Source organism: Taudactylus pleione, unplaced genomic scaffold (genome assembly GCF_031769625.1).
Source record: "Taudactylus pleione unplaced genomic scaffold, aTauple2 ptg000177l, whole genome shotgun sequence".
In the NCBI taxonomy this organism is placed as follows: Eukaryota; Metazoa; Chordata; class Amphibia; order Anura; family Myobatrachidae; genus Taudactylus; species Taudactylus pleione.
In genome coordinates, this window is record NW_028284579.1 from 1,694,557 (window position 1) to 1,721,794 (window position 27,238).

General features: G+C 41.7%; 1 protein-coding gene across 1 annotated transcript in view; it reads left to right on the forward strand.

The window, feature by feature from the left end:
* The window catches only part of SMC5 (structural maintenance of chromosomes 5), a 166,611-nt gene that overhangs the window by 99,799 nt on the left and 39,574 nt on the right, over positions 1-27,238 (forward strand). The window contains exons 13-18 of the mRNA XM_088475720.1: positions 4,187-4,319; positions 5,348-5,521; positions 6,863-7,032; positions 7,614-7,737; positions 13,831-13,953; positions 25,170-25,295. Of these exons, the coding sequence (XP_088331846.1) occupies positions 4,187-4,319; positions 5,348-5,521; positions 6,863-7,032; positions 7,614-7,737; positions 13,831-13,953; positions 25,170-25,295 (850 nt within the window). The remainder of the gene's footprint in view (positions 1-4,186; positions 4,320-5,347; positions 5,522-6,862; positions 7,033-7,613; positions 7,738-13,830; positions 13,954-25,169; positions 25,296-27,238) is intronic.

The window sequence follows — 27,238 nt, forward strand, 5'->3', positions numbered from 1 at the left end:
ATATTAAAATGCTTATGCCTAATGCTTTCATTGTGAGAACAACATTTCTGCCAGACTTAAATAAAAGAAAAAAATTGGTCCTATAAAAATGGTATTGTATTATGAGGAACATACATTACTGTTGTGTACACACATTTGTGAGCTTTTTCTAATCAGGCAATATTTTTTTATAACGTGTGTAAAGGAAGCTATATGTTTACACAATGCTGATGATGATCAGTTAGAACGCATTTGCCTCCAAGTTTGCACATATAAAATGCATTCAGTAAGAAAAAGCATATTTGCAGTCATATATGATATTTTTACTACTAATATATTTAGGCTATATGCACAGGAGAATGTTTTTACTACTATCATACTTCGGCTATATGCACAGGAGCATGTTTTTACTACTATTATATTAGGCTATATGCACAGGAGAATGTTTTTACTACTATCATACAGTACTTCGGCTATATGCACAGCAGCTTATTTTTACTACTATTATATTTACGGCTATATGCACAGGAGAATGTTTTTACTACTATCATACTTCGGCTATATGCACAGGAGCATGTTTTTACTACTATCATACTTCGGCTATATGCACAGCAGCTTATTTTTATTACTATTATATTTACGGATATATGCACAGGAGAATTTTTTACTACTATCATACTTCGGCTATATGCACAGCAGCTTATTTTTACTACTATTTTATTTACGGCTATATGCACAGGAGCATGTTTTTACTACTATCATACTTCGGCTATATGCACAGCAGCTTATTTTTATTACTATTATATTTACGGATATATGCACAGGAGAATTTTTTACTACTATCATACTTCGGCTATTTGCACAGCAGCTTATTTGTACTACTATTATATTAGGCTTATATGCACAGGAGAATGTTTTTACTACAATTATACTTAGGCAATATGCACAGCAGCTTACTTTTACTACTATTATATTAGGCTATATTTATTTATTTTATTTATTAACAGTTTCTTATATAGCGCAGCATATTCCGTTGCGCTTTACAATTGTAAGCATTAATAGAACAAAACTGGGTAATAACAGATAGATATATAGGTAGGAAGGCCCTGCTCGCAAGCTTACATGCACAGGAGCATATTTTTACTACTATCATACTTTGGCTATATGCACAGCAGCTTATTTTTACTACTAATATATTTAGGCTATATGCACAGGATAATGTTTTTACTACTATCATACTTCGGCTATATGCACAGTAGCTTATTTTTACTACTAATATATTTGGGCTATATGCACAGGATAATGTTTTTACTACTATCATACTTCGGCTATATGCACAGCAGCTTATTTTTACTACTATTTTACTTAGGCTATATGCACAGCAGCATATTTTTACTACTTTTATATTTAGGCTATATGCACAGGAGAATGTTTTTAATCTGTCTCTCTTTTTTTTCATATTTGTTTTTGCTAGGAGAATGGAGGAGAAATGGATGCCCACAAAATATTAATCTGTTTAACAGTTCGCACAAAATAGGTGACAGAGCAGTGAGAGGAAAAGGGAATTGAGCATAATCATATGGATTACAGATTAATAATTGGGGAATAAAATGCTTGTGTTGACTACACTTAGTGCCTTCATAGAAATTTGTGATTTTTCTTCTTCCTCCACTAGGGTGCACAGGGATCACTCTGGGTATAGCCTGGAGAGGGAGAATCTGGACACCATGCTCACGGCTATTCACCGTCGGTGAGGAGACCACCAGTGGCGTTGGTAGTGTAGCTCCGGGTGCCCCAGCTCCATAAACTAGACCACCAGGGTACAGGGGAACAGGACACCGCTTACTAGCGGTAATGACCATGTCCCTGGGGTCCATACCATAGAGGGAGAAAGGCTCTTCCTGTTAGCCCCTCCCCCACCCCTGGACGCGCTCTCTCTTGCAGGCAACTTGTCCTCAGGGTGCTTCCACCTCACTCTCTTCACCTCCTATGGAATTATTCTGGGCTGCCATTTTATAAAATGCATATTTCAGCAGGTTCCAGAGAGTATGGGCTTCTGTCTCCATGTATACCTTGCTATAACTAGCCTGGTATACATTTCACTCCTTCCTGCTCTATATGAGCTGGTTTGTTGAGCACTGTTATTGGCCATTGCTTTTCTGCCTTGAATTATGTGTACAGGCTGAGGTACTTTATATTTGAACATGTTTATATGAATGTGTTTCATTCGAAGTACATCAATAAAGACAGACGGAAAATTAGCTCCATGTGTAAGGTGTGTGACTGTAATCTGTGCTGTACTGGGTTCACCCAGGTATAACATTACAAAGAAGTGTTTGCGATTCTGACACTGCTTTACATTACCTGAGGTTTTTTTTTCCCTAGCCCCACTTATGTGTATAAGGCTATTTGTGGCGCTTTCTCATTCACGGCACAACCCCGTATACACATCACTGTTTTTTATAACTTTTGTGTGGGGGGAAATACCATTGGATTGCTTTAAATGGCTTCCAAGGATGAAGCACCGAGGAAGGTGGGTGATCATGCTTTAAGTAGCTGTTGAATCTTTTCTCTAGAGCTTTCTCCACAGATCTGTGTTCTGAAACCACGATGGCAAAGGAAATCCCTATCACAGGCCTCGGGGCCTGGCGTTTTGATGCTACGCTGCGTGTGGGTTATTTCGACTAGGGCTACCCCTGTCAGATTCTGGCCCGCCTCGCTTGTCAGAGTGGCTCTTGTCATCCATCCTACAAAATAGGGGGTTCCTTTTAGTGACCTTTTTTGTACCCTACTACATGCCAGTCGGCCCAATTCGGTCAGGAGTTCTCTGTGTGCTATCACCATTGTTTATTCCAGCTAGCTCCTTTGAACCTTCCAGGATTTTTGGGACTCTTCAGTAGGCTTGCTTAGGAGTACTTGATTCCTAGCTTGTAGTGCAATTTGCTAATTCATTGGTTTACTGAGACAGCTGTACTACTCCCGGCATTTGCTTGGCGCAGGGGTTATCTGTTTGAGCGCCTTGTTTTGTTGCTCCCCTTTTCTGATCTTTCCTTTGATCGGGCTGTTCTATAGTCTCGCTTGGGTTCCTACCCTCTTGTTTCGGTTCCTCTCCTACCTGCGGTTGTGGTGTTCCGGTTGTCTGCTTTTTGGACTCCTCCCCAGAGGACGCATTTACGGATTTAGGCTGTCCGGTGATTTCTCCATGGACAGACCCGGAGTTCAGTTTTTCTGTGGTCCTTTATGATTTTCTCAAGCGGGGCTGGCCTTTTCTGAATAGATTATCCTGCTGGCCCTGCTTGCTTTTTTTCACACTGAGTGGTGGGTCTCCTGCCCCTGTCGTGGTGACTGCTCATTACACTAGGTCAGCGGGACCTTCGTGGGGGACTCACCATGGCTTTTCTATGGTACAACTTGTCCAGCTGCCACATGGTTATCTGCCCACACTTTCCTTATTCATTTCTATGCAGTGGTCACATTCGCGCCTTCGGACGCTGCCTTCGGGTATGAAGGGGGTTCTCAGTGCAGCCCAGGAGCGTCCCCTCCCATTGGGGGACAGCTTTAGGACTTCCCAGAGTGATCTCTGTGCCCCCTAGTGGGAGGAAGAAGAAAAAAGGATTTATGGTCATACCTTGTTAAATCCTTTTCTCCAACTCCTTAGGGGGCACAGGCCGCACATCCTGACGCACCAGGCTTTCCTCTGATGCCAGTTCTTGCCACACCTTTTCTCTGAAGTGTGTTCTGAGTGTGTTGCTGGTCTTCCTTCTCCCTCCTCTTTGCCTCGCTCCTGCCCCTGGCTTGCTAACTTAAACTGGTGACAGGGGGGGGGGGGGGGGGTGTATAGTGGAGAGGGAGCCAGGTGGCTGCTGGGAAGAAATAAGTAAGTATTTGGTGCCCAGATTCTCCCTCTCCAGGCTTTAACCAGAGTGATCCCTGTGCAGCCCCCAAGGAGTTGAAGAGAAGGATTTAACAAGGTAAGACCGTACATCCCCTTTTTTTTTTAATGTGAGAATCCATCTCTCCTCCTTGTTTGCTTGTTAATTATAGACTGGCTTAAAAGACACCCAGGAAGTTGACTTTTGTTTTGTTTTTTACCAGGAGCAAAAATACAGGGTTACTCCACATATGTGACATTGATGGTGTATGTACAGTATGCAGTGTTTTCTTGTTTCTTTACTAACTATTTCCTTCTCTCTGACATTTCTCATAGACAGTATGACTTTTTCTCCTACTTAAGAGAATTATTTGATGCTCCTAAGCCAGTGATGAATTATTTGGTCTCCCAATATCATGTTCATGAAGTGCCTGTGGGGACAGAGAAGACCAGACATATGATCGAAAGAGTAAGTGATGGGAAACCACATTAACCGTCAAGCTGACCTATGACAACACGTGCTGGCCATTTTTGGAAAATTCTAACCTTGTTTTATTGCTTTGTTAGTATTGCTTTCTTTTACCTCATATTTCTGCAGTTGCTGTTTACATTATTACTAGACATGATACAGCAGCTTCATACAGCCATTTTTTTGGCTGCACCACCTTCCAATACATAGCTTTCACTTACCTGTGCATGATGAATTGCTCTGCCCACTCCACATCACAATGTATGTCACACTGGAATGTAGTTTGGAAGCCGACGGTCTAAATCCCGACCACCGGCTTCCAGACGTTCTAATCCCGGCATGGTACTAATGACAGGCGCGGGGGGGATAGGTTTAGGTTCTCCCGGGGGGACTTAGGGTTAGGCACCACCCCCAGGAGGGTTAGGCTAGGGGAAGGGGTTCAGGGTTAGGCACCCCCGGGGGGAGGTTAGAGTTAGGCACCCCGTCGGGGGACTTAGGTTTAGGCGGTGGGGAAGGGGGGGTTAGGGTCAGGCACTTGGGGGGAGGTTAGGGTTAGGCACCCCTAAGGGAGGGTTAGGGGGGGAATTAGGTTAGTGATACTTACCTTAGGGACGATCAGGATTTTCACCCTTGCCGGGCTGCCACTGTCGGGATTTGAACCACCGGACACTCGTCCGGCGGTAATACCTACTACACCTGTCACACTGACACATTTTGCCTTCAACATGGACAAATATACAGTTCCATGGGCAAGCCAATTTAAATTACACAAACAAGTTATTCCATTGGTGCCCATTCACTATTTTATTTTTTTTTTACTTTCATTTGACTTTAATGTATTGGTTTGTACATACTCTTCTGTAATTAATAATTACCAACTTGCTTTTATTTTCTGTGTTCCTTCTGCGCTTTTAGCTGTATCTTATTTAACAGTAAATGCTACATAATCTTGGTATTGCCATAGTATTGTTGCTGTCTTTTGGATTTCTCCTCTGCAAGAATTGCTGTTAGAATTTCTCTTTTTTTAGGTCATAAAGGAGGCCGGAATTCGTCAGTTGTATACTGCAGAGGAGAAGTATTCCACAAAAGTATCTGCGTATAGTAACAGTATAATCTCCAGCAATGTCTCCCTGAAAGGAGCTCAGTTTCTTACAGTCACCGTGGATGCAGAGGAGAGGAACCAGGTTTTTCGTCAGTTTAAGGTAAAGAGCATTATATTTTATAGTGCATAGAGGAAATGTGAATTCTGTCTGTAGAAATGTTCTAAGTTTCATAATTGCATAATTGTGTCCTATTGTGTTTTGGCATTTGTCATCATGTAACCAAAGTAGGGTAGAAGATGACATGGCTGTTAGTGTAGTGTATCTTGCATGAATGAAAATTAGATTAGTATCTGCATGCATTGGCTCCCATGGAGATATTGCCACTTAAGCATACCTCCTAACTGTCCCGCTTCCAGCAGTACAGTCCCGTTTTTCTGGGACTGTCCCGCTGTTCCGCCTGCAGGCCGCAGTGTCCCGCGGTGTGGGGGCAATTGGGGGAAGCATACACCGCTGCTCTGCATATGGTATGCAGAGTGAGAATAGATGCTGTGCGCATGTGCATAGCATCTATTCACGGTACGGTGGGAAGCCCGGGGGCAGCCCAGCATCTTGGAGATGCTGGGCACGGCCTATTAGTGATGTAATGTGTCATTGGGCCATTTCCCCTCTATGATCAGGCCATGCCCCCTTTTCGGGCACGCACCGTGCGGAGGTCCCGACTCTGGAGCAGCAAATGTTGTGAGGTATGACTTACGTCTACTATATGTGCTAGCTGCGGGTGGCTGCGGTCAAGTGTCGAATGGGATGATGGTGAGGACGGTCTCTGGCATTAGAGAACCGAATGATTTTCTGTTTGTGAAAGCACCGCTAGTGACCGTGTCATGTTAAAGATACAGAGCTCATATAACTGTATACTGTGGGGAATATTCAATTGGCTGCGAGAGAACGCGGCTATTGCGCCCAGTTTCGGATTAACGTGGGTGTATGCGCTCCCGATTTCTTGCAGTATAAAATTGAAAAAAAACTGGGAGTGTTAATTATTTCTTCAAAAACCCGCTGAGGATTTTTTTTAAAAACGGGGGAATTTTGCGGCCAACTCAGCATCAGCCCCTGCATGTATTATTTTACAACTAGAATTCTCGATCTTGTGTGATTTGCCCACGGTAGCATTTGACATTTGTAGCTGGATTTTATATATCATGCTAAATGGAAGCACAGTGTTATAGGTATAAGTGAGGCTGTACGAGTGTTAGTGTTTAGTGGTAGTCATTAAGTGTAGAAGGCTTTCATATGATTGTAGTTTATTAATGTCAAAGTAATATAATGCCCCTTCCTGAAGCCATGTCTAAAATATTTATTGTGCAGTCTGAATTACCCCCACCCCACCCCAGCATGACTCAAACTCACTTTTTAACTATTTTGTAAATTGCCTTTTTAGAATTATTTGTTTGATTTCCGAGTGGGATGAAATAAGCTAATTTTTCACTGATTCCATTTCAGGAGTTTGAAAAAAAGTGCACTGGGCTACTATCTGAAATGGGAGAACTGGTCAACAGACAGAAGCTACTGGACAAACGAGATAATGAACTAAAGTTAAGAAAGAAAGAGATATTAGATTTGAAAACCAAAAAGCGACAACTAGAACAAAAAATAGCTACTAAATACGACAGGTTGGTTTATTAAATTCACTATATGTAATAAGCACAATTTGGAGTCAGGAGATATCCTTAAATTACACAACCCTGTTTTATAGGCTTGTTTTAGATTACAAATGAAATGATCTGAAATTATACTTCCTGCCAGCAGGCATTTTCATATAGCTGTTTTTATATGTATTACTCTTGAAAGTTTCTAAATTTAATCTTTGCATATTTTCTGCCAGGGCGTCCACATTTCTCTAACTAGCAGAATGGTTACACACCTCAACAAGAAGATAAATGTTATTATTTTTGCCTACATATATTTTGTTGAAAGCACTATTAGGACAGCTGCAGCAGCCATTCATTACCCCTATGATGAGGCTCCTGGGGGGATGGATATCTCACAAATGGGGTGGTCCATGACTCCAGACTGCTGATCTTGTAGATTAAGGGAGCAGGCTTACTGGTAGAGACTATAACCAGATGGAAATCTTCTATAAAATAAACTTGCATTATGAACACTATGACCACAATACTATGCTCCTTTGTTCTGTGCCGATATACGTCTCCTATGTATTGTGTCCAGATACAAATTACTTTATCTCCCTTAGCTTAAAGCAGTTAGAGCAAGAAAATATAAATGTGAAGGATGCAGAAGAGCAAGCCATTGTCAAAATAAAAGAAATTAATGTGCAGAAAGCCAATCTTGTTACAGAGCTCACTCAGTTAATAAAGGTAAGTGTAAAGAGAACTCACTGAAATATTTATTTTGTTCTGCAGTATTATGCAATTGTTTTCATTGTTCCGCTGCTCAGCCAATAAAACTAGTAGTAGTGCTACTGCGCATTGTACCAATATGTTGATAATAGTAATATGGACCCAGCATATGGCCACCCCACCCACTATTTGCTTTACTTACAACACTGTTGGTGCAACGGTCCTTCTCTCCTGGTGGTTTGTATCGTCTCCATTGCTGTTGTTGGAGTTATTGGTGAATGGAGCCGTTTCACTGGGAATGATGAAGACTGGACTATTCACCATCGATTATTATATAGATATTTTGTAAAAAAGAATATGTATTTGCTATGGGGCATGTTGGATTTATTTTCATATTAAGTGCTTTATATTGCAATAGACGCTGTGTTGGTTTATTTTAAGAACCACAGTGAGCAATTCAGACTAGCACACCTTCCAGTTCCACATACTCCAATATCTATTTTATATATATATATATATATATATATATATATCCAAAATAGTCCCGCACTCTCATGCATCACACGACAACGTTGGGGTGCTTCCAAGGGCCAAAAGGCCCCTTAAATAGTCCGTTATATCCACAGTTGGAAGGATGCACTCTCCATTAAAATCATCAAATAGAATTTATTAATCGATCAAATCAATTAATGTGTGAAAGAACCAATTCTTGGTCGGTCGACGTTTCGGTCCCACGCTGAACCTTTCTCAAGACCATTCATCATAGTATACAAGATTCAACAGCAATTACTGAATATGGTAATATCATCTGTAAAAATAAGAAAAACATAATGACCTGTCTAACAGGCTCCCATACTGTATCAAAGAATAAAGGCATACTATAAAGTACACCACCATCACCCTTTAAAATGACATCCAGAACTACCCGGGCATAACAGGCACCACGTGGTAAACTCAAAAAATTTATATAATATATTCAAAAAACATACATTCAAAAAAATACCTGAGCAGGGAGAACCCAATACAAATCCAACAGGAGGTGGGAGAGGGGAGGCTCTGGGGCAAATGATTCAATTGGAGATACAGTCAACTTGAGTCATATATGTCTAGCTAGAAAGCTAGGACAAAAGACAATCCAGCCCACCGCCTCCTGGAGACAAAAAAGATAATAAACACTCATTGTATGCTACAATGGGTGGATACTGCTCTCAGTAATAAATGTAAAAAATGCTTACCAACCGGTGCCAAACGCGGGTAAGGGATAGATGGTGGAACCACTCGCAGTCAAAATAGCATAACGGCGCTAAGTGCAGCCGCTGATAGGAGTCAGCCACTGCTCTGAACACTCACCTATTCAAGCCCGGCTTAAAAAGCCGCCGAGCAGCCGGCCGCGTGACCGGAGGTAGTATACTTCCGTACCATGTGAACGCCAGGCAGATGGCCGAGTGACCGGAAGTCAAATACTTCCGCGCGTCGGCTTGACACGCAAGCCACGTAGCGTAACTAGGGGAAAAAACCGACGAGGGCTGTAAATATGGGAGCCTGTGAGAACCAAACCAATCTGTTATAGCAGGGTCAGTATATACAAAAAAGCTGTATACGGACTGTAATACAATAGGGATATGAATCTTTAAATATCAAAACGTAGAACAATAATAAAGATCAAGCATATAAAAGGACAGACACATACCTAAACAAACATGTACCCACATTGACCTAGACACTCATAGATGACCTCTAGGGAGACATACACCCTCAAGAATAGATACATGTGTGACTATACAATACTCGGCACATACATATATTTGAGTGATGGACTAAAGAAAAATGCCTAATGGGTTATGTTCATTGAGACCCCTAGGGGTAACCGTATCTAATTCGTGGATCCAGTAACTTTCTTGTTTTTTCAATGTCAAAAGCCTATCAGTACCCAATCTAGGGGGAATCCAATCAATCAATTTACATCTAAGAGATGCAAGTTGAAGGGCTTGTTCTAAAAAGTGCCTGGCAACAGGTTTATCACTCCTGCCTGTCTGAATAGCTGCTCTGATTGATGCTCTATGATTTGCCATCCTGTCTCGAAATCTTCTGGCCGTAAGGCCGACATAGTAAAGGCCACAAGGGCAGATGGGTATATATATATAAGATGGTCGAGAGCACAGTGTAACCTATATTTAATCTTGATCTTACGACCCGAATGTGGGTGTGGAAAGGTAGGTCCAATTATCATAGAGGTACAGGTAATACAGTTACCGCAGGAGTAACACCCTGGTCTTTTAGACAATACGTCACCAGGTTTCCCAGGGAAGAGGGTGGGTCTCATCAACATCTGTTTTAAATTTGGCCCTCTCCTATACGCCATCATAGGTGGTGCCATATTCTGAAATGGTAATGACTTATCACTCCTAAGTACAGGCCAATGCTTTTTAAGGGATTTTTGACTTATCCTGGCTTTCGCATCAAACGTGGTGGTATAGATTAGACGTGAATCGTTCGGTTTGCTGACCGTTCGATCATCAGGAGATGTCAGAGAGAAATCTCTAGCCATTTGAAGGCAACTCGCTAAAACAGATTGTTTATAACCTCTGTCAAGAAATCTCTTTGTCATTTCTTTCAATTGCAACTCCCTCCTCTCCACAGTGGAATTTATACGCATGACCCTCAAGTACTGTGACACGGGCAAATTGTCCTTCAATGCTGTCGAATGGTGACTCATAGGTAATAAAGCCAAATTTCTATCTGTACATTTCATGGCAAAGTACGAGAAAGAACAGTTCATTTCTAAATATGGTAACCAGATTAGATTTTATCGTCGTTACATCGATGACATCTTTTTGATTTGGCAGGATACTAAAGAGGCATTTGAGGATATGGTAGCGGACCTTAATTCCTTGGATCATCTGATACGTTTCACATATGAAATTAGTAGAAATATGATTAAGTTCTTGGATGTGTCTATCAATTTGACTGACGGGATCCTATCCACCTCCCTTTTTAGGAAATGTACAGATAGAAATTTGGCTTTATTACCTATGAGTCACCATTCGACAGCATTGAAGGACAATTTGCCCGTGTCACAGTACTTGAGGGTCATGCGTATAAATTCCACTGTGGAGAGGAGGGAGTTGCAATTGAAAGAAATGACAAAGAGATTTCTTGACAGAGGTTATAAACAATCTGTTCTAGCGAGTTGCCTTCAAATGGCTAGAGATTTCTCTCTGACATCTCCTGATGATCGAACGGTCAGCAAACCGAACGATTCACGTCTAATCTATACCACCACGTTTGATGCGAAAGCCAGGATAAGTCAAAAATCCCTTAAAAAGCATTGGCCTGTACTTAGGAGTGATAAGGCATTACCATTTCAGAATATGGCACCACCTATGATGGCGTATAGGAGAGGGCCAAATTTAAAACAGATGTTGATGAGACCCACCCTCTTCCCTGGGAAACCTGGTGACGTATTGTCTAAAAGACCAGGGTGTTACTCCTGCGGTAACTGTATTACCTGTACCTCTATGATAATTGGACCTACCTTTCCACACCCACATTCGGGTCGTAAGATCAAGATTAAATATAGGTTACACTGTGCTCTCGACCATCTTATATATATATATATATATATATATATATATATACTCATCTGCCCTTGTGGCCTTTACTATGTCGGCCTTACGGCCAGAAGATTTCGAGACAGGATGGCAAATCATAGAGCATCAATCAGAGCAGCTATTCAGACAGGCAGGAGTGATAAACCTGTTGCCAGGCACTTTTTAGAACAAGCCCATCAACTTGCATCTCTTAGATGTAAATTGATTGATTGGATTCCCCCTAGATTGGGTACTGATAGGCTTTTGACATTGAAAAAACAAGAAAGTTACTGGATCCACGAATTAGATACGGTTACCCCTAGGGGTCTCAATGAACATAACCCATTAGGCATTTTTCTTTAGTCCATCACTCAAATATATGTATGTGCCGAGTATTGTATAGTCACACATGTATCTATTCTTAAGGGTGTATGTCTCCCTAGAGGTCATCTATGCGTGTCTATGTCAATGTGGGTACATGTTTGTTTAGGTATGTGTCTGTCCTTTTATATGCTTGATCTTTATTATTGTTCTACGTTTTGATATTTAAAGATTCATATCCCTATTGTATTGCAGTCCGTATACAGCTTTTTTGTATATACTGACCCTGCTATAACAGATTGGTTTGGTTCTCACAGGCTCCCATATTTACAGCCCTCGTCGGTTTTTTCCCCTAGTTACGCTACGTGACTTGCGTGTCAAGCCGACACGCGGAAGTATTTGACTTCCGGTCACGCGGCCATCTGCCTGGCGATCACATGGCACGGAAGTATACTACCTCCGGTCACGCGGCCGGCTGCTCGGCGGCTTTTTAAGCCATGCTTGAATAGGTGAGTGTTCAGAGCAGTGGCTGACTCCTATCAGCGGCTGCACTTAGCGCCGTTATGCTATTTTGACTGCGCGTGGTTCCACCATCTATCCCTTACCCGCGTTTGGCACCGGTTGGTAAGCATTTATTACTGAGAGCAGTATCCACCCATTGTAGCATACAATGAGTGTTTATTATCTTTTTTTTGTCTCCAGGAGGCGGTGGGCTGGATTGTCTTTTGTCCTAGCTTTCTAGCTAGACATATATGACTCAAGTTGACTGTATCTCCAATTGAATCATTTGCCCCAGAGCCTCCCCTCTCCCACCTCCTGTTGGATTTGTATTGGGTTCTCCCTGCTCAGGTATTTTTTGAATGTATGTTTTTTGAATATATTATATAAATTTTTTGAGTTTACCACGTGGTGCCTGTTATGCCCGGGTAGTTCTGGATGTCATTTTAAAGGGTGATGGTGGTGGACTTTATAGTATGCCTTTATTCTTTGATACAGTATGGGAGCCTGTTAGACAGGTCATTATGTTTTTCTTATTTTTTACAGATGATATTACCATATTCAGTAATTGCTGTTGAATCTTGTATACTATGATGAATGGTCTTGAGAAAGGTTCAGAGTTGGACCGAAACGTCGACCGACTAAGAATTGGTTCTTTCACACATTAATTGATTTGATCGATGAATAAATTCTATTTGATGATTTTAATGGAGAGTGCATCCTTCCTACTGTGGATATAACGGACTATATATATACATATATATAATATATATTTTCTCTATTCACTCGAATAAAATGGCCATAGGGCCTTATTCAGAGCCGGACGCTATTTGCGGTCGTTCGTTCAGAAAAAAGGGGTGGCTATTCAAATGAACCGTTCACTCTTTGCGGTCTGTTCACACCTCTATATCTGAACGAGCGAACAAAACTTGCGGTTGTTTTTTGGTTAACTATGCCCCCTGGCCGCTCGCATCCTACGTCATGTCCGCTATTTATTAGATTAATCGAGTACATCGACCAGCATATGAACTGCTCGCTATTCTTGTGGTTGGTTTTTCCTACCACAATCTTGCGAGCAGTTCTGACTATAAAATAACCCAGTGACGTGGTCAGTGACGCTGCTGTATTAATTATGCACACCCATAAAACGCCCGTTTTGACCTTTAAGCACGCCTGCGATCGGATCTCCACTCCCCGTTTTCAAGCACCTTCCCCTGTTACCACCCACATACGCCTCCTCCTGTCACTCAAAATAGCAGGCATTCGCTATTTAGCGAACAAACGATTTTCGGCCGCACTGACTGGTTCGCGCATGCGTATTACGATCCGTACGCATGCGCAGTTGGGCAAACATCGCTCGTAACGAACGAGCGGCCGCTTACGAGCGGCTCTGAATCAGGCCCATAGTCTGCAGCTGTAGCTAATAGGCAAAATACCTCCAAATTTAGTAAGTATACTATTCAGGGTATGGTAATAAAGAAGGATTCTGTGGGAGAAAAAAAAAATTACTAAAATATGTTGATAAGGAAAATATGGCACTCTACAGGCAAAATGCATATAAGGGTACCAACAAATGAATAATAGAAACCTAAAATTAATTTCACATTCTTTTCCCTCTTTGTAAAAACTGAACAAGAACTGAAGGGAAGAGCAAATTTAAATTTTTTTGGTTTCACTTTAAACAATTTGTTTTTATTTCAAGAGCTGCACATTGCTAAGCAAAGAGAGAGTGGATTTAACCCTGCAAAGTGCAACAGTGTTATGGAAGAAGAACAAGCTTGAATCAGAATTCAAAGAGGCAACATCCAGACTCAAAGAACTGGAGGTAATTATTTTTATGTCACATATAGTATGTGTGTGCGTGTCCAAGTGCTACTTGAAGCTCTTAGCAGGTTTCAGTCTACTTTTCTTTTAGGTTACATCCAGGCAGATGTTTTTGCTATCAGATGCTCCTTTCGCTTTTAAATGCATGACTACTCACTTTAAAATTAAATGTTGATACACGTGACCTTTTTGTTTTCAGGGGATAGTTTTAAAACATGAGTAACAGGCGTAGAAAACGAGGACTGTATACTTGTTCTCTCTGTTTTCTGTAGTTTTGCTATGATAAGGGAATGTTAATGCAGAGATTGGTTTTTTTTTTTTTTTGTATCATACATCTATAAAATTTTGCCTATAAAACTTTTATACTATTTTGTGACTAAAAGAAATAGAAGAACAACCATTTTGTCTCAGCTGTTGTGTTTATATACTAAAACATTGTTGTATTGTTGTAAACTGTTTTATTTAAGGGGTTTGGAGATGATTACAGAGGTTGGCCAGCAGACATTGGGCCTGATTCAGAGCCGGACGCTCTGACCAGAGCGCTCGCTCTGAATCAGGGCCCTCCTACCTAAAAATGGAGCGGCCTCCTGGCCGCTCGCATAGCTGTGGGTAACCACCAACAGCTTATGTGAGCGGCCAAAAAGATGGTCGCGATGGTCAAGACCATCGCGACCATCGGGTTTGCGACGAGACCCTGCGGTAGGGTCTCGCTGCCGTAAGCCCAGGAGTGCTTTTGGCTCTATCAGAGCCTAAAGCACTCCCGCTGACATTACTAGTGATGTCAGTGGGGCCGGCCCCAGACGGTAGGTGTTCCCATGGGAATGCCTCCGTTTGGGCAGTAACGCCCACGGCACGCCCACCAAAGGGGGCATGCTGTCACTCACCATCGACAGCACGCCCCCTTTGGTGCGAGACCCATAGCGACAGCTTGGCTGTCGCTAAGCGGGTCTTGCGCATGCGCACGACGGAGCTCCCTCCGTCGTGCGCATGCGCATTAGGGCACAATCGACCCGCTTGCGAGTGCTCAGCGCTCGCGAGCGGGTCTGAATTAGGCCCATTGTCTTTTACACACAGAGGGCCTGATTCAGCATGGATCGCAATTGCAACCTCGTACGCAGATTGGCCGATGGTGCGTACTGCGTATGCACCACAGTGCGCGTGCGCAATATAGCATTGCGATCATTCACACAGATAGAAAGCCATCGCAGAGTGAATGACGGGACATCAGCGTTTGGGGGTTGTGACGGGGGAGTGGTCGGAGAAACGCAGGCGTGCCTGTCCGTTTGAACGCCGTTTTACAGGGTATGTATAAATTGGCCACTGCGACGGTATATGCAGCTTGAGTACTCACTGCGTGCGATGGGACTTGCAGTTTCTGAATAAGGTCAGAGCTGCTGTAGTTCTGCGTGAGGGGGCGATGTTACCGATGTATACGCAGGGCTGCGAGGAATAATGGATGTGAGAAAGTGGTAGTGAGCATCTCTATGCTGGCCGAGCGGTTACAAACATTAGCATATTTTCGCAGCAGAACTGCGTGCGATTACGCAGCCGCAATAGCAATCCATGCTGAATCAAGCCCAGAGTGCATAACTCTGACAGCAGGAAAGTTTATACTTATTTTTTTTTCATATTAATGATGATATGCTTGGATAAGTTCATGTTGGATTGTGCATTTCTGAATAAGGCACCACATAAGATATGTTTTGCTGTTTAGTTTGTTTTAATTCATTACAATTGAATCTTAATATGTAAAATATTTTTGTAATGTTATGTTGCACACAGGTGCTTTTCTAATATAAAATATGAAATTCCTAATAAACTTTAAGGAAGCGGTGATCATAAAATTGTAGCCGGTATCTGCCATGTACGTGTTTACTACCCATTCAGCATGTTACGCATTTTCACCCTGTGACGTGTAATATTTGTAATACAAAGTATAAGACTGTATTACCCAGTAATCTAAATACAGTTTCCACTACCAACCCCGCCGAGAAACAAGACTATTCGGATGAACCCGAAGTAGATATTGCAAGGGTTTTATAGCAAGTGCAAACAGAGCTTAGGGCTGAAGTCAGAGCAAAGGAGCACCTCTAACAAATATATGCATTCCACCTAATCAAAGGCCTTTGTAATAACTAGGGCAGTGGTTTTCAAACTCCTTTCTCAAGGTTGCAAATCAGTCCAGGTCTTAAAGATATCCATACTTGTGCACAGGTGGTATAATCAGACTGACTGCAGTTCTAATTGAATTATTTGTGCTTAAAAATTGATATCTTTAAAACCTGGACTGTTAGGGTACCCTGAGGACAGAGTTTGAGAACCATTAATCTAGGGCACAGGTTCTCAAACTTGGTTCTCAGGATCCTAAACAGTGCATGTTTTCCAGGTCTCCTCATAGGATCGCAAGTGAATTAATTAGCCTCACCTGTGGATCTTTTAAAATGTGTCAGTGAGTAATGAATACACCTGTGCACCTCTGGGTGACCTGGAAAACGTGAGCTGTGTCGGATCCTGAGGGCCGAGTTTGAGAACCATTGATCTAGGGATAACCCCAGTGCACTTCCTTAGCTTTGGGAGGCATCTGGATGTGGGTAAAAAGACTATGTTAATTTATAGTGGTCCATTTACCTGGTATACAACCTGTTTGGTCTGCGTGAATTATTTTGGTAATAACAGTATATTAAGTCTAATTGTAAGAATTTTCAAGCTAGTGGTCAACCACAAAATCATCTGATAAGATTTAAAATATATAGTGTCCTGTTAGACTGTACAGCATAAAAAGTTTCCAACATGGATCTACATCTACAATATCTATATCAGTCTATTATACATACCATGCAATTGTTAGATGAATAAGCTTTTAAAAGTTTTATACACTTCAATAGGGACCCTATCAAAACTTGCCACTTTGTTATTTGGGAACTCAGTGATAGCCAAAATTCAGCTCTACCTCTGTAAAGGTGATGAAACACAAAGCAATTGACTCCTGAGGTAGCCTAACTAGTTTAATGAAATCCAAATAGGCACCAACTGGGCATCCGAACACTTCACCTGTGAGGCCTATGATATTTGGGATCTGAGTGCCTGAAACATGCTTAACACCAGCATTGTCAAATATGGCTATGATCGTTCTACCTGCTAACTCTTCCATTGCTAAGCATGCTAGATAGGTGCCACTCATATCCTACTGGGAGTACAAGACATGCTTAGAAAAAGTAAATACAGATGTGTACTTGCTCATCTAGCCTCAATACGCCATGCAGCGCGATATCCTTGGCGTGAGTGAGCTGCCAGGTCCCGTGCAACTCTGCTAGCATTGGATGTCTTTTATTTATTTTTTGCTGAAAATACCTCTAAGATTCGATGCAACTAGCACGCACCAGGAGACTGCGCTGATTAATTTGATATGTGACACTTGTATATGTGTGTGTGACTGAGCCTGTAAACAGAACTTGGAGTGGAAAAAAGCTGCGACCGCTGCATTGTAGCACTTCGCGTCCTGATTCAGAGACTCATGTGCACACAGATATACAAGTGTCACATATCAAATTAATCAGCACATTATCCTGGTGCGTCCTAGTCGCATTACATTGCGGCAGACACATTTTTGGCAAAAAAGCATGCCCAGCGCTAGCAGAGTCTCACAGGACCAGGCACGCCAAGAAGGGCTGTTTGGCGTAACTGCAGCAAAGAGGAGTGAGGACACTACTGTAGCACCGGGACTTATTAAATAAGTAATCAGACCATTTGTTCTGCGCAGCCAGTAAACGTTCTCTAGGTCCCACAGATTTGGTGGCTAAATATAGACCTTCTAATTCTCAGCACCTCCTTTTAAATTCCACTCTCCTGTATGACCATAGTTTTTTTTTTTTTTTTTATCTGAGCAGTTCTTTTAATAAAAGTCCCCTATAAGAAGACTTTAAATACATCAAACACCGACCTCTTTAAATTCTGTAACTGAAACATTATCCCTAAAATGACCCTTCTGTTCATCAATTAAATCAGAGCTAGGTCACATTAAGGTTATTTAAAAATAGATTTCACTTCCAAAAAATCGACCTGCCTATCAGCTAATTCGGGAAGCCGATGGATGGAATTCCGACCGCCAGCTTCCCGACTGTCTAATCCCGGCAAGGGCTAATTGACAGGCGTCGAAATCCTGACGCCTGTCATTTTACCTACGCCGGGAGCCCGACACCCAACTCAACGATTGAAGGTAAGCCGGGCGCGGTAAGCCGCGGCGGGGGGGAGGGTTAGGTTTAGGGTTCCCGGGGGGGACTTAGGGTTAGGCACCCCCTTGGAAAGTTAGGTTTAGGCTAGGGGAAGGGGGTTAGGGTTAGGCACCCTTGGGGGGAGGTTAGGGTTAGGCACCCCCCCGGGTAACTTAGGTTTAGGAAGGGGGGTGGTTAGGAACTTAGAGGGGGCATTAGGGTTAGGCACTTAGGGGGCAGGTTATGGTTATGCACCCCTAAGGGAGGGTTAGGGAGTAGAATTAGGTTAGTAAATACTTACCTTTGACGATCGAGATTTTCTCCTCTGCCGGGATGCCGCTGTCGGGATTAGAACCGCTGGCCATGCAGCCTTTAGTAAATGGTATGTATTCTGCTAATTCAAATATAATAAAGCAGAGAGAGTAAAAAGTATTACCTATTAAGTATTAGTATTAAGATGCCTAACCAATTTCATCCACAAGTCTGCCATAAGGAGTCATACTATAAGGAAGTGGAGTAGAACTTTCCCTTTACCTCTCTATGGATGGGTCCAGAACATGATAAAAATCGCAAAAACATACAACTGAAGTATCAGGGGAAAGTGCTATAAAACAGGCTACCTAATTCAAAATGAAATTATAATAAGGTAAGGGGAGAGCAACTAGAAGTGTGGGACAGTTCACAGTACCGTTTAGAAAAGTATATCTACTAATGTCCATTTGGACATGTTCCAAATGAAAATTGAGGTGCTTCTTTATCAGATCTGACCCCCGCCCCCCCTCCTAAAATTAGGTGGATGGGTAAACTGGTGAATCTAACTCCCCCAATGTTTCGTTAAATTAATTCTTTCCCACACATAGATGCCTTAAACAAGCTCTATCTGGTACATATTTTCTGATTTGTAACGTCACCATCGAACATTTGACATTGTCATTATGACCCCGAATGTTGTGTATGAGCAAAGAAAGCCCCCACCACGTAGCTACTCATAGACATAAGAGGGGCTGGATAATCAGGAGATGAGCAAAGGCTGTAGTGTACAACATCAGGACAGACCTCTCCAGGGAGGTCATCCACACACTAGAAATGCAATCAACATAAATATTGAATACACATATAAAATAATCAGAGTACACATATACATGCAGCAATAATTGCCTATGGTTATATTAAAAAAATCTTGTTTGCTTAAAATAGTACCCTAAAAACTAAGGATACATATGCTGTGAACTACCCATAACCCCATCCTACCCTGTATACCCATCGACAACTAAGTATACCTATTCCTGCTGTGTTTCAATGTAGATCATTTGTGCAAGTTATATTTATGCCATAAGAGGCACATGAAAATTGCAGGGTGGTCTATTTCCACTCTTGTGTCTAGTCCAGAAAACCGTTCGTAAGCGATGCTTCTAGCAGAGATTATAAGCATCTCAAACAGTTGCTCATTGATGAAGGAAATATTTACTTATGTTGATTTGACTATATTTCACTGTCATAACTGTTATTGTGGTTTTCTGCTAAATACACTAACTCAGTATATTATGAAAGCTGCAATCAGGCTGTAGAAGTGCTGATTTTATACCAGTTTTCACATTGGCTTTTTACCATACCAGAATAGAAATCAAAACTTCCAAAAATGCAACACTTTCCTACAATATCTATATTAAGTACTCCTGCAAACACAACTTCTACTCTGCACTGGATTAAACTTCATGGAGTAGAAATAGGAGCAAGAAACAACACCAGAAGGTATGTAGTGTGATTCCTCCTTCCATTTGGTGTCTTACTTCCTGTCCCTCAGCTGAGTGAGGCGAGTGTTAGTACAGTTCATAGTATTTTATAGCTAAGCGGCTTACCTATTCCTGTGGAGTCCTTGGCTTCAGGAGAGCAAGCAGAGACAGGGATGGCTACCTGTGAATGCAAATTGTTACTTCCAAGTACCAAACATGGGGAAGGTCACAGATGTTTATATGACATAACTCTGGAATCGAGCCTCTGTGTTGGCCAGCTGGGAAGCTGTTGAATGCTGAGAAACAGCTTTGCCAAAAACTAAAGATGCGAGGATTTGTGCAACATGGGTCTGAGCCAACACCCATAAAGCTTAAGACTGCCCTTTCCATGCAAGCCCCTTCTTAGTTGTGGTTTATTGGAAATGTTGTACTAGTTGGTTAGTAAACTTCTCTTCCTAGTGCTCTTTCAGAGCCTGCTGTAGGTAAGAAAACTAACAGCTTGTAAAAACTGGCTGTTGATGTTTGGGATCTTTACGTGTTAGGGGCATATTCAATTAGATGCGAAAAGTCGGAAAGGTTTCGCCTATCGTACTTCTCGCCGACTTCAAGTGTTTTGGAGGCGAAAACTTTTTGTGCGTAGCCCGCTATTAGCTTTATTCAATTCCAAAGGAAGCGAAAACGGAACCCGACGAAACTCAAACAAGTGAAAAGTGCTGTCATATTTGTGGAAATCAGCCTGACACCCCCCAAAATATGCACAAACATTGGGGATCAATGTAGATGCCCCCGCATAGCCCTACTGCAGCTATTTGGGGTACATAAATGCTCTCAATAGCTGCTAATTAGCGTCTTTGCACAAGTGGTGGAGAATAGCATTTTGCAGGGGTTTTTTTAAGAAAATAACTAGTCCCAGCAAATTTGGGGTAAATGAAAATGGCTGCAAGCATGGTTAAGAATCACAAAAGTGAAGTTTTAAAAAACGTGAAAAAAGCACCTTCAGCAAGCACCTGCAATCAAAAAAACACCTCCCCCAATACTTGCAGCCCCCCCATCCCCCAAAAGCTTATTTCACTAGTTTTTAAGTTTGTACCCCAACTTTGTACTTTTTCATCCCCTTTTTCAAAGTCATTTTTTGGGGTGTTCAATTTTTTGGGGGATTTTTTTTTACGCAGTTTACCTTTTGGGGGTCTGTCCCAAGGGTGCAGGCTGGATTCCCCACCTTTGCACCCCAAAACCGCAATTCTGCACTTTATTACGCCTGGTTTCAAAAGCAAATCTTTTTCGCCTATACCAATGCATTGACTTTCCGCGTAGGCGAAAAGTCTTTGGAATTGAATACGGGGATAAGTTTTCGCCTGGCGAATTGACGTCATCAGCGAAACTTTTTCACAGAAGACGGCTTATCACAGCTAATTGAATATGCCCCTTAATTGTATCCCTCAGTTCAAAGAAACCAAGTATCTGCTTCCTAAACAAATTAAACAATTCCCTGTTTGTGAAAGCAATGCAGGATACATTGGTCACTAGAGAGTATTTAATTAATGAGACCACCATCATCAATTTCCAGTGTGGAAGAAGCTTCTAAGTGGTGTTCAGTGCCTAAACTTGATTCAACTATTTCACTAGAAGCTGGAGGTTCACTGAAGGAAAATGGAAAGCTACTCCAAGGAACATCATGTTTCTTCAGTTCAGTGTGGCTATACCTTCATTCTCTGGGCACAGAGTATGGGCAAAATCCCTTCCTAAGGAAATAGACAACATTTTATTGCAGTGATGCAAAAATATTTTCTTTGTGAAACTTCACTGGATGCAATTATGTTCTAAACCAAATATGTCTCTAGCAGTAGTCATCCAGAGACCTTATGTCTGTGTCCATGGTTTGCAAATACACAGTCAAATAATTGTTTTACCACACCTCCATTTGTTGAATATTTTCTTTCTGGGGAAAAACTAAACCCAATGATTCAAAAAGTCACTGGAGATAAATCCCATCATTTGCTGCAGGATAGAAGAAAGTTTCTTCTTTTACCTTCCTTTCACCAACATTTCGGCGAAGCACAGAACTGTCAGAGAAGCAATGTTTTCGACAGTTTGGTTTGATTACATGTAAGCAGACTTGTTTTTCCTTCAGAAATAAGGTAGAAAAGCCTGGATAGAAGGTCTTAAACTGGCCACAGATCTAAAGAATATTTGTCCAACCAGCCAACTAGTTGATTGGTTGGAATGAATATCTGGTAACTTATGGGAGTAACTGATGATCAGCAATTTGCTCCTAAATGCCAGAAAACAGATGAAAATGGTCGTTCAGACAAGTTTGTTAAATATTTGATCTAAACAATTTGTTCAATCAACAGTTTTTGTCCATTTTTCGGCGTTTGGGAGCAAATTTCTGATTGTCATTTGCTTTCATACCTTACCAGATTTTCATTCCAACCAATCAACTAGTTGGTTGGCTTGACAGGTAATCTTTAGATGTGTGGCCAGCTTTACAGTTCCTCTTTTCTAAACCAAACTCCATAGTTCTGTAGCAATCAATAAATTCTCAGCACCTGTTTAGCAACTTAGCTGATGTAAAGCTAAGTATGAATAAATCAATACACCTGCATAATAAGTAAGAGGTATTGCCCTCCTCACACAAACACTAATGAAATATTATAAAAAAACATTTACTCAAATATACATATCCCATAAAAATAGGTAAAAACCAACTTGGGTAATAAAAAATATGCTTAGTACAATAACATTAGATAACATTTAAACAATTTACACGAATGCAACATAATAACTGAAGAGAAAATATCCGCAGTCCTGGATTCACAATTGCTAATGTGGTAGCTTGAATAATAATAAGTTCTGTCCCTCTTTTTCAGTCCTTATTACATATCAAATAATGTTTCAAATAAATTCAGATGCAGAATTGTTGTGCTAAAACATATATAGTGACTGCACTTAGGGTTTAGTACTGCTTTGCAGCGTGAGGCAGACAGTTAAAAAGGTAATTACCTCCAGTATAATATGCCATTGTTAGGCTTGGTCTTCAGACACTGGGAGCACCAATGCTCAGTGTCCTCACTCACAGAGAACTCGCAGAATGTATGCGTGCACAATCAGCTACGGCTGTAGTATACCACAGTTTTGTAGGTGGCAGAATTTCAATATATATGGGAAACATGGATGTTCACTATTCAAGAAGATCATCTTTAACCAAGGGTAAAATATAGAATCCCATCCTATACCCAGAGGGAATATCTTAATGAAATCCTGAGTTATTTCTTTATTGACAGTTATTTATATGCGGGAGAGAATTTTTGGTAATTTACATCAGTCCATGCTCCAGTGAAAGCTTACAATGTTATGTTTTTGGATTGTGGAAGAAAACCCACGCAAACACTGGAAAACATACAAACTCCACATAGTTAGGGCCTTTGTGGGAATCCAACCCAAGGCCTCAGTCCTGTGAAGCAGAAATGCTAACTATTGCTGGAACCATGCTGAATCGTGAGTTTCATCCTCCTTAGTGGAATTGTTACTACAGTACAATTTACAGACTGTTGGAAATAAAAGTAAGTACTCTTTTGCCTATGGTATAGAGACACACTGGCTTCAATTCTGATGCCTTTCAGCTACAGCGCTTAGAGGTATGGATAGACAAAATGGGCTTAATGTAATAGAGTGTGAGCCAGCGCCGCTGCGGAAATATATGCGAGTATGCCCAGATTTTTAAAGCAGCAAGCATGTTCAAGGCTAAACCAGCTTGGTTTAGCCTTTAACATGCTTGCTACTTTAAATATACTTGCATACTCGCATGTGTTCCCGCAGCGGTGCCGGCTCGCACATTTCCTTAGTTGATGGGAAGATCCAACACAAAGAATTCGATCATTGTCCCTCTCAGATTGTTCTCACCACAGACTTAAACTCTAAAGGTCGGAGCTCTTATCTAGTTATAGATGGCATATTAGGAGTATGGCTCCAGAGCAAAGCGCAACTACTCTCAAATATTCTGGCAACAAGAGCAGTATGGAATGCATTGGCATTTTTTTAATACACAAACATCTCATTATATTTTCCAACAACTGGACAATATACTGCTACAGTGGCCCAAGAAGGTGGAAGTATCATCAAGTATGTAATAAGCATTGCATGTAGCAGGCAATGACCACAAAATAGCAGGTTATCACAATCGATATGGAGTCCAGTCAGGAGAATGGGCCTTATACAAAGAGGTTGTTAAACTGTTTGTACAGAAGTTTGGACTTCCTCAAAAAGATTTGATGGCTTTCTTTAACACCACCGTACCTCAATGTTATTTCTGTCACAGGGACACCAGAACAAAGGATATATTATCTTGTCAATTTCATGGAACTTTCAACTAGAGTATATGTTTATACCTTTTCCTCTCATTGCCGACTTTCTGCTGAACATAAACCTCTGCCCCCATCTTTTTCTGAGGGATGAACACTTGCGGGGACCCATGGGTGGTAGCCGCAGACTCCTTCGCCTCACTTTTTTTTTTTTTTTCTTTCCATCGCTATTACATATTTACTTTTTATTTATTTCTCTCAGTTTAACCTGACACTTTTTATTCCATTTATTTATGTGGTCATTTTCCCCTATCCCTTTCCCTTCCCAACTCCTTCCTCTCCCTCCACTTATCCCCCCATGACTTCTGTTTTGCGATTGATATCTTTTATTCAAGTACTTATTTGTATTAACAATTTGGTCATCAATTTATATCTGATGTCACTTCTCACAGACTGTCTTATATCTTGTTTTTTTGTTCTCTAATTGATTTCGCAGAGATATTTGACATTTGTATTGTATTATTGTTCTGCTGTCAATGACACGGTTTTGATGTTTATTTTTCTGTTATGACTGATCATCCAAAATAAAGAATTTGAAATAAAAATCAACTATAAATTTTTTGAAAATCAAATGTTCATCTGTACCCTGAATAAAGCAACAAACTACAGCTGAAGAAAGTACAAAAATACCAGTGTAAAAAAAAAGCAAAGCATTGTACATAAAAACAGGACATTCTAGTAAAAACGCACTCCTGCAAATGTTTAGTATAATATAAATATAGTTCTATTAATCAAATCTGTAGAAAAAGGGGGGATTATATGCCTAATGAATCAACTACAGTTCCTCATATTATACTAACAATATTCAACATTCAACATATCAAGTATACTATTAACAGATTAAGTTCTGTGTGTGTGCTTTCATGTCTTCTATACAATAAAAGTAAACTATGTTTTCTTCACTCCAACAAGGGTCAATATGCTACTGTGGATGGAATGAAAAATAATCTACTGGAAAAATGCAAAGGTCTCTTGAAAAAAGCAAGACAAGTGTGCAACCTTGGCCAAAGTGATAAGGTCCCACAAGATTTTCAAACTGTGAGTATTTACATATACAATAAATGTACACCGTAGCTCCAGACAAGTCATTACACATAACTCGTAATACAGTATGTCATTTTGGCATGCAAGCAGCACTAAAGTAGACTTTCTATAGCTTACTTTTGACTTTTTATTTCTTAAATTTAGAAGACCAAACTAACCATTATTTAACAGATGTGATGTATCTGAAAGATATATTGTGCACGGAATGTTGTTAATACCGACAAGGGAGTTAAAATAGGCGTCGAAATACCAACGCCGGAATCCAGGAGGACGCGTGCCCGAAGCAGGGGCGCCCTTCGTGTTAGCTGCAGAAGGGGAGGATTAGGTTTAGGTAAGTTAGCTGGGGGGGGTTAGGGTCTGGTACCCCTAGGGGGGAGGGTTAGGGTTAGGCACTATGGGGGTAGGGTAAGGTTTAGGCACGAAGGGGGGAAACTTAGGTTTAGGCACTAACGGGGAGGGTTAGGCTACAAGAAGGGAGGGTGAGGGAGAGAAGGTGGAGTGTAAGTATACTTACCCGACCCCTGTCTGGTTACCAACCATTGGGATGCCGCTGTCTGTATTGTGACAGGAGGCATACCGACAGCCGTCATTAAACACCCATTCCATCGTGCACATCTGCAGGTATACACAAATGGCCGACTTAACCAGTGAACAGTGCATCTCAGCTGGTTTTACTGGCCAGACATATCGTGCAGCCAATTGGTAAGTTGGTATGCTTGCCAAGATCGGTCCGCCGGCCCGTCAGTCAAGTGTTTACCCCACATTAGGCTGATCCTACTAATTTGCCGGAAGGACAGGATCGCTCTCCAGTTTAGTCATACAGTTAGATGGCTAAACTGGTTGAGATTTGATTTAGCAGTCTGGCTGAATTAGATTACTGCGGGCTTACATTTGGGGACACAGAAGATGATGACTCTAAGCCTAACAGATAGTAATAGTCCATTGAAATTCAGGTGGATTGTTATAAGTTATTGCTGTGAATTTGGTGACGCACTACAGTATTTGTGCAGTATAGCCAGTGATGTCACAGTATGTAACCAATTTAAGCAGTGTACTCAGGAAATGTTGCACCCGCTGATGATGAATTTCCCTATATTTTCTAGACAGTAAAACTGTTCTAATCACTTTGAGGATTGCATGGCTGTATTCTCTGCAGTTTATGCAACAGTGAATGGAGGAAAAGTAAAACATACAGTGTTATGAAATTTGGGTATGGGGAATATGGGTATACAATCGGGAAACCGGCTGCCTTAATACCGACAGCTGGCCTCCCGACTGTCATATCCCGGCGAGGGTGAAATGCCTGGCGTCTAGTTGTAGACTCCTGACATTTCCCCGATGCTGGGAGACCGGTGCCCGGCATCCCGATGGAAGGGATGCGGGGCGCCGCGAGCAGACAGCCGGGGGGGTGGGGGGTTAGGTTTAGGGCACCCGGGGGGGACTTAGGGTTAGGCACCCCCCGGGAGGGTTAGGGTTATGCTAGAGGGAGGGAGGGTTAGGGTTAGGCACCCCCGAGGGGGACTTTGAGTTAGGCACCCACCCCGGGAGACTTAGGTTAGGCAGCGGGGAAGGTGGGGGTTAGGGTTAGGCACTTGCGGGGGGGGGGAGGTTAGGGTTAGGCACCCCTAAGGAGGGTTAGGTTAGTTTATGCTTACGTTAGCGACGATCGGGATTTCCAGTGCTGTCGGGCTTCCGCTGCCGGGAACTCTGCTTTTGTCGGCCAGGCGCTGCCGGGAATCGAACCGCCATGCGGCCGGCGGTATTTCATATTGATTCCGGGAATATGTGAGACCAGAAAATGATTTCCTCATAATCAGTAGATTCCGATTGTGAGGTCATCTAGAACTGCGACCACCTATTACCTTCTTTCTCTGCGTTCTGCCCTCTGTCTACCCCGTCAGTCCTTTTACATCTGTGCAGGGATTATTTCTGTTGTG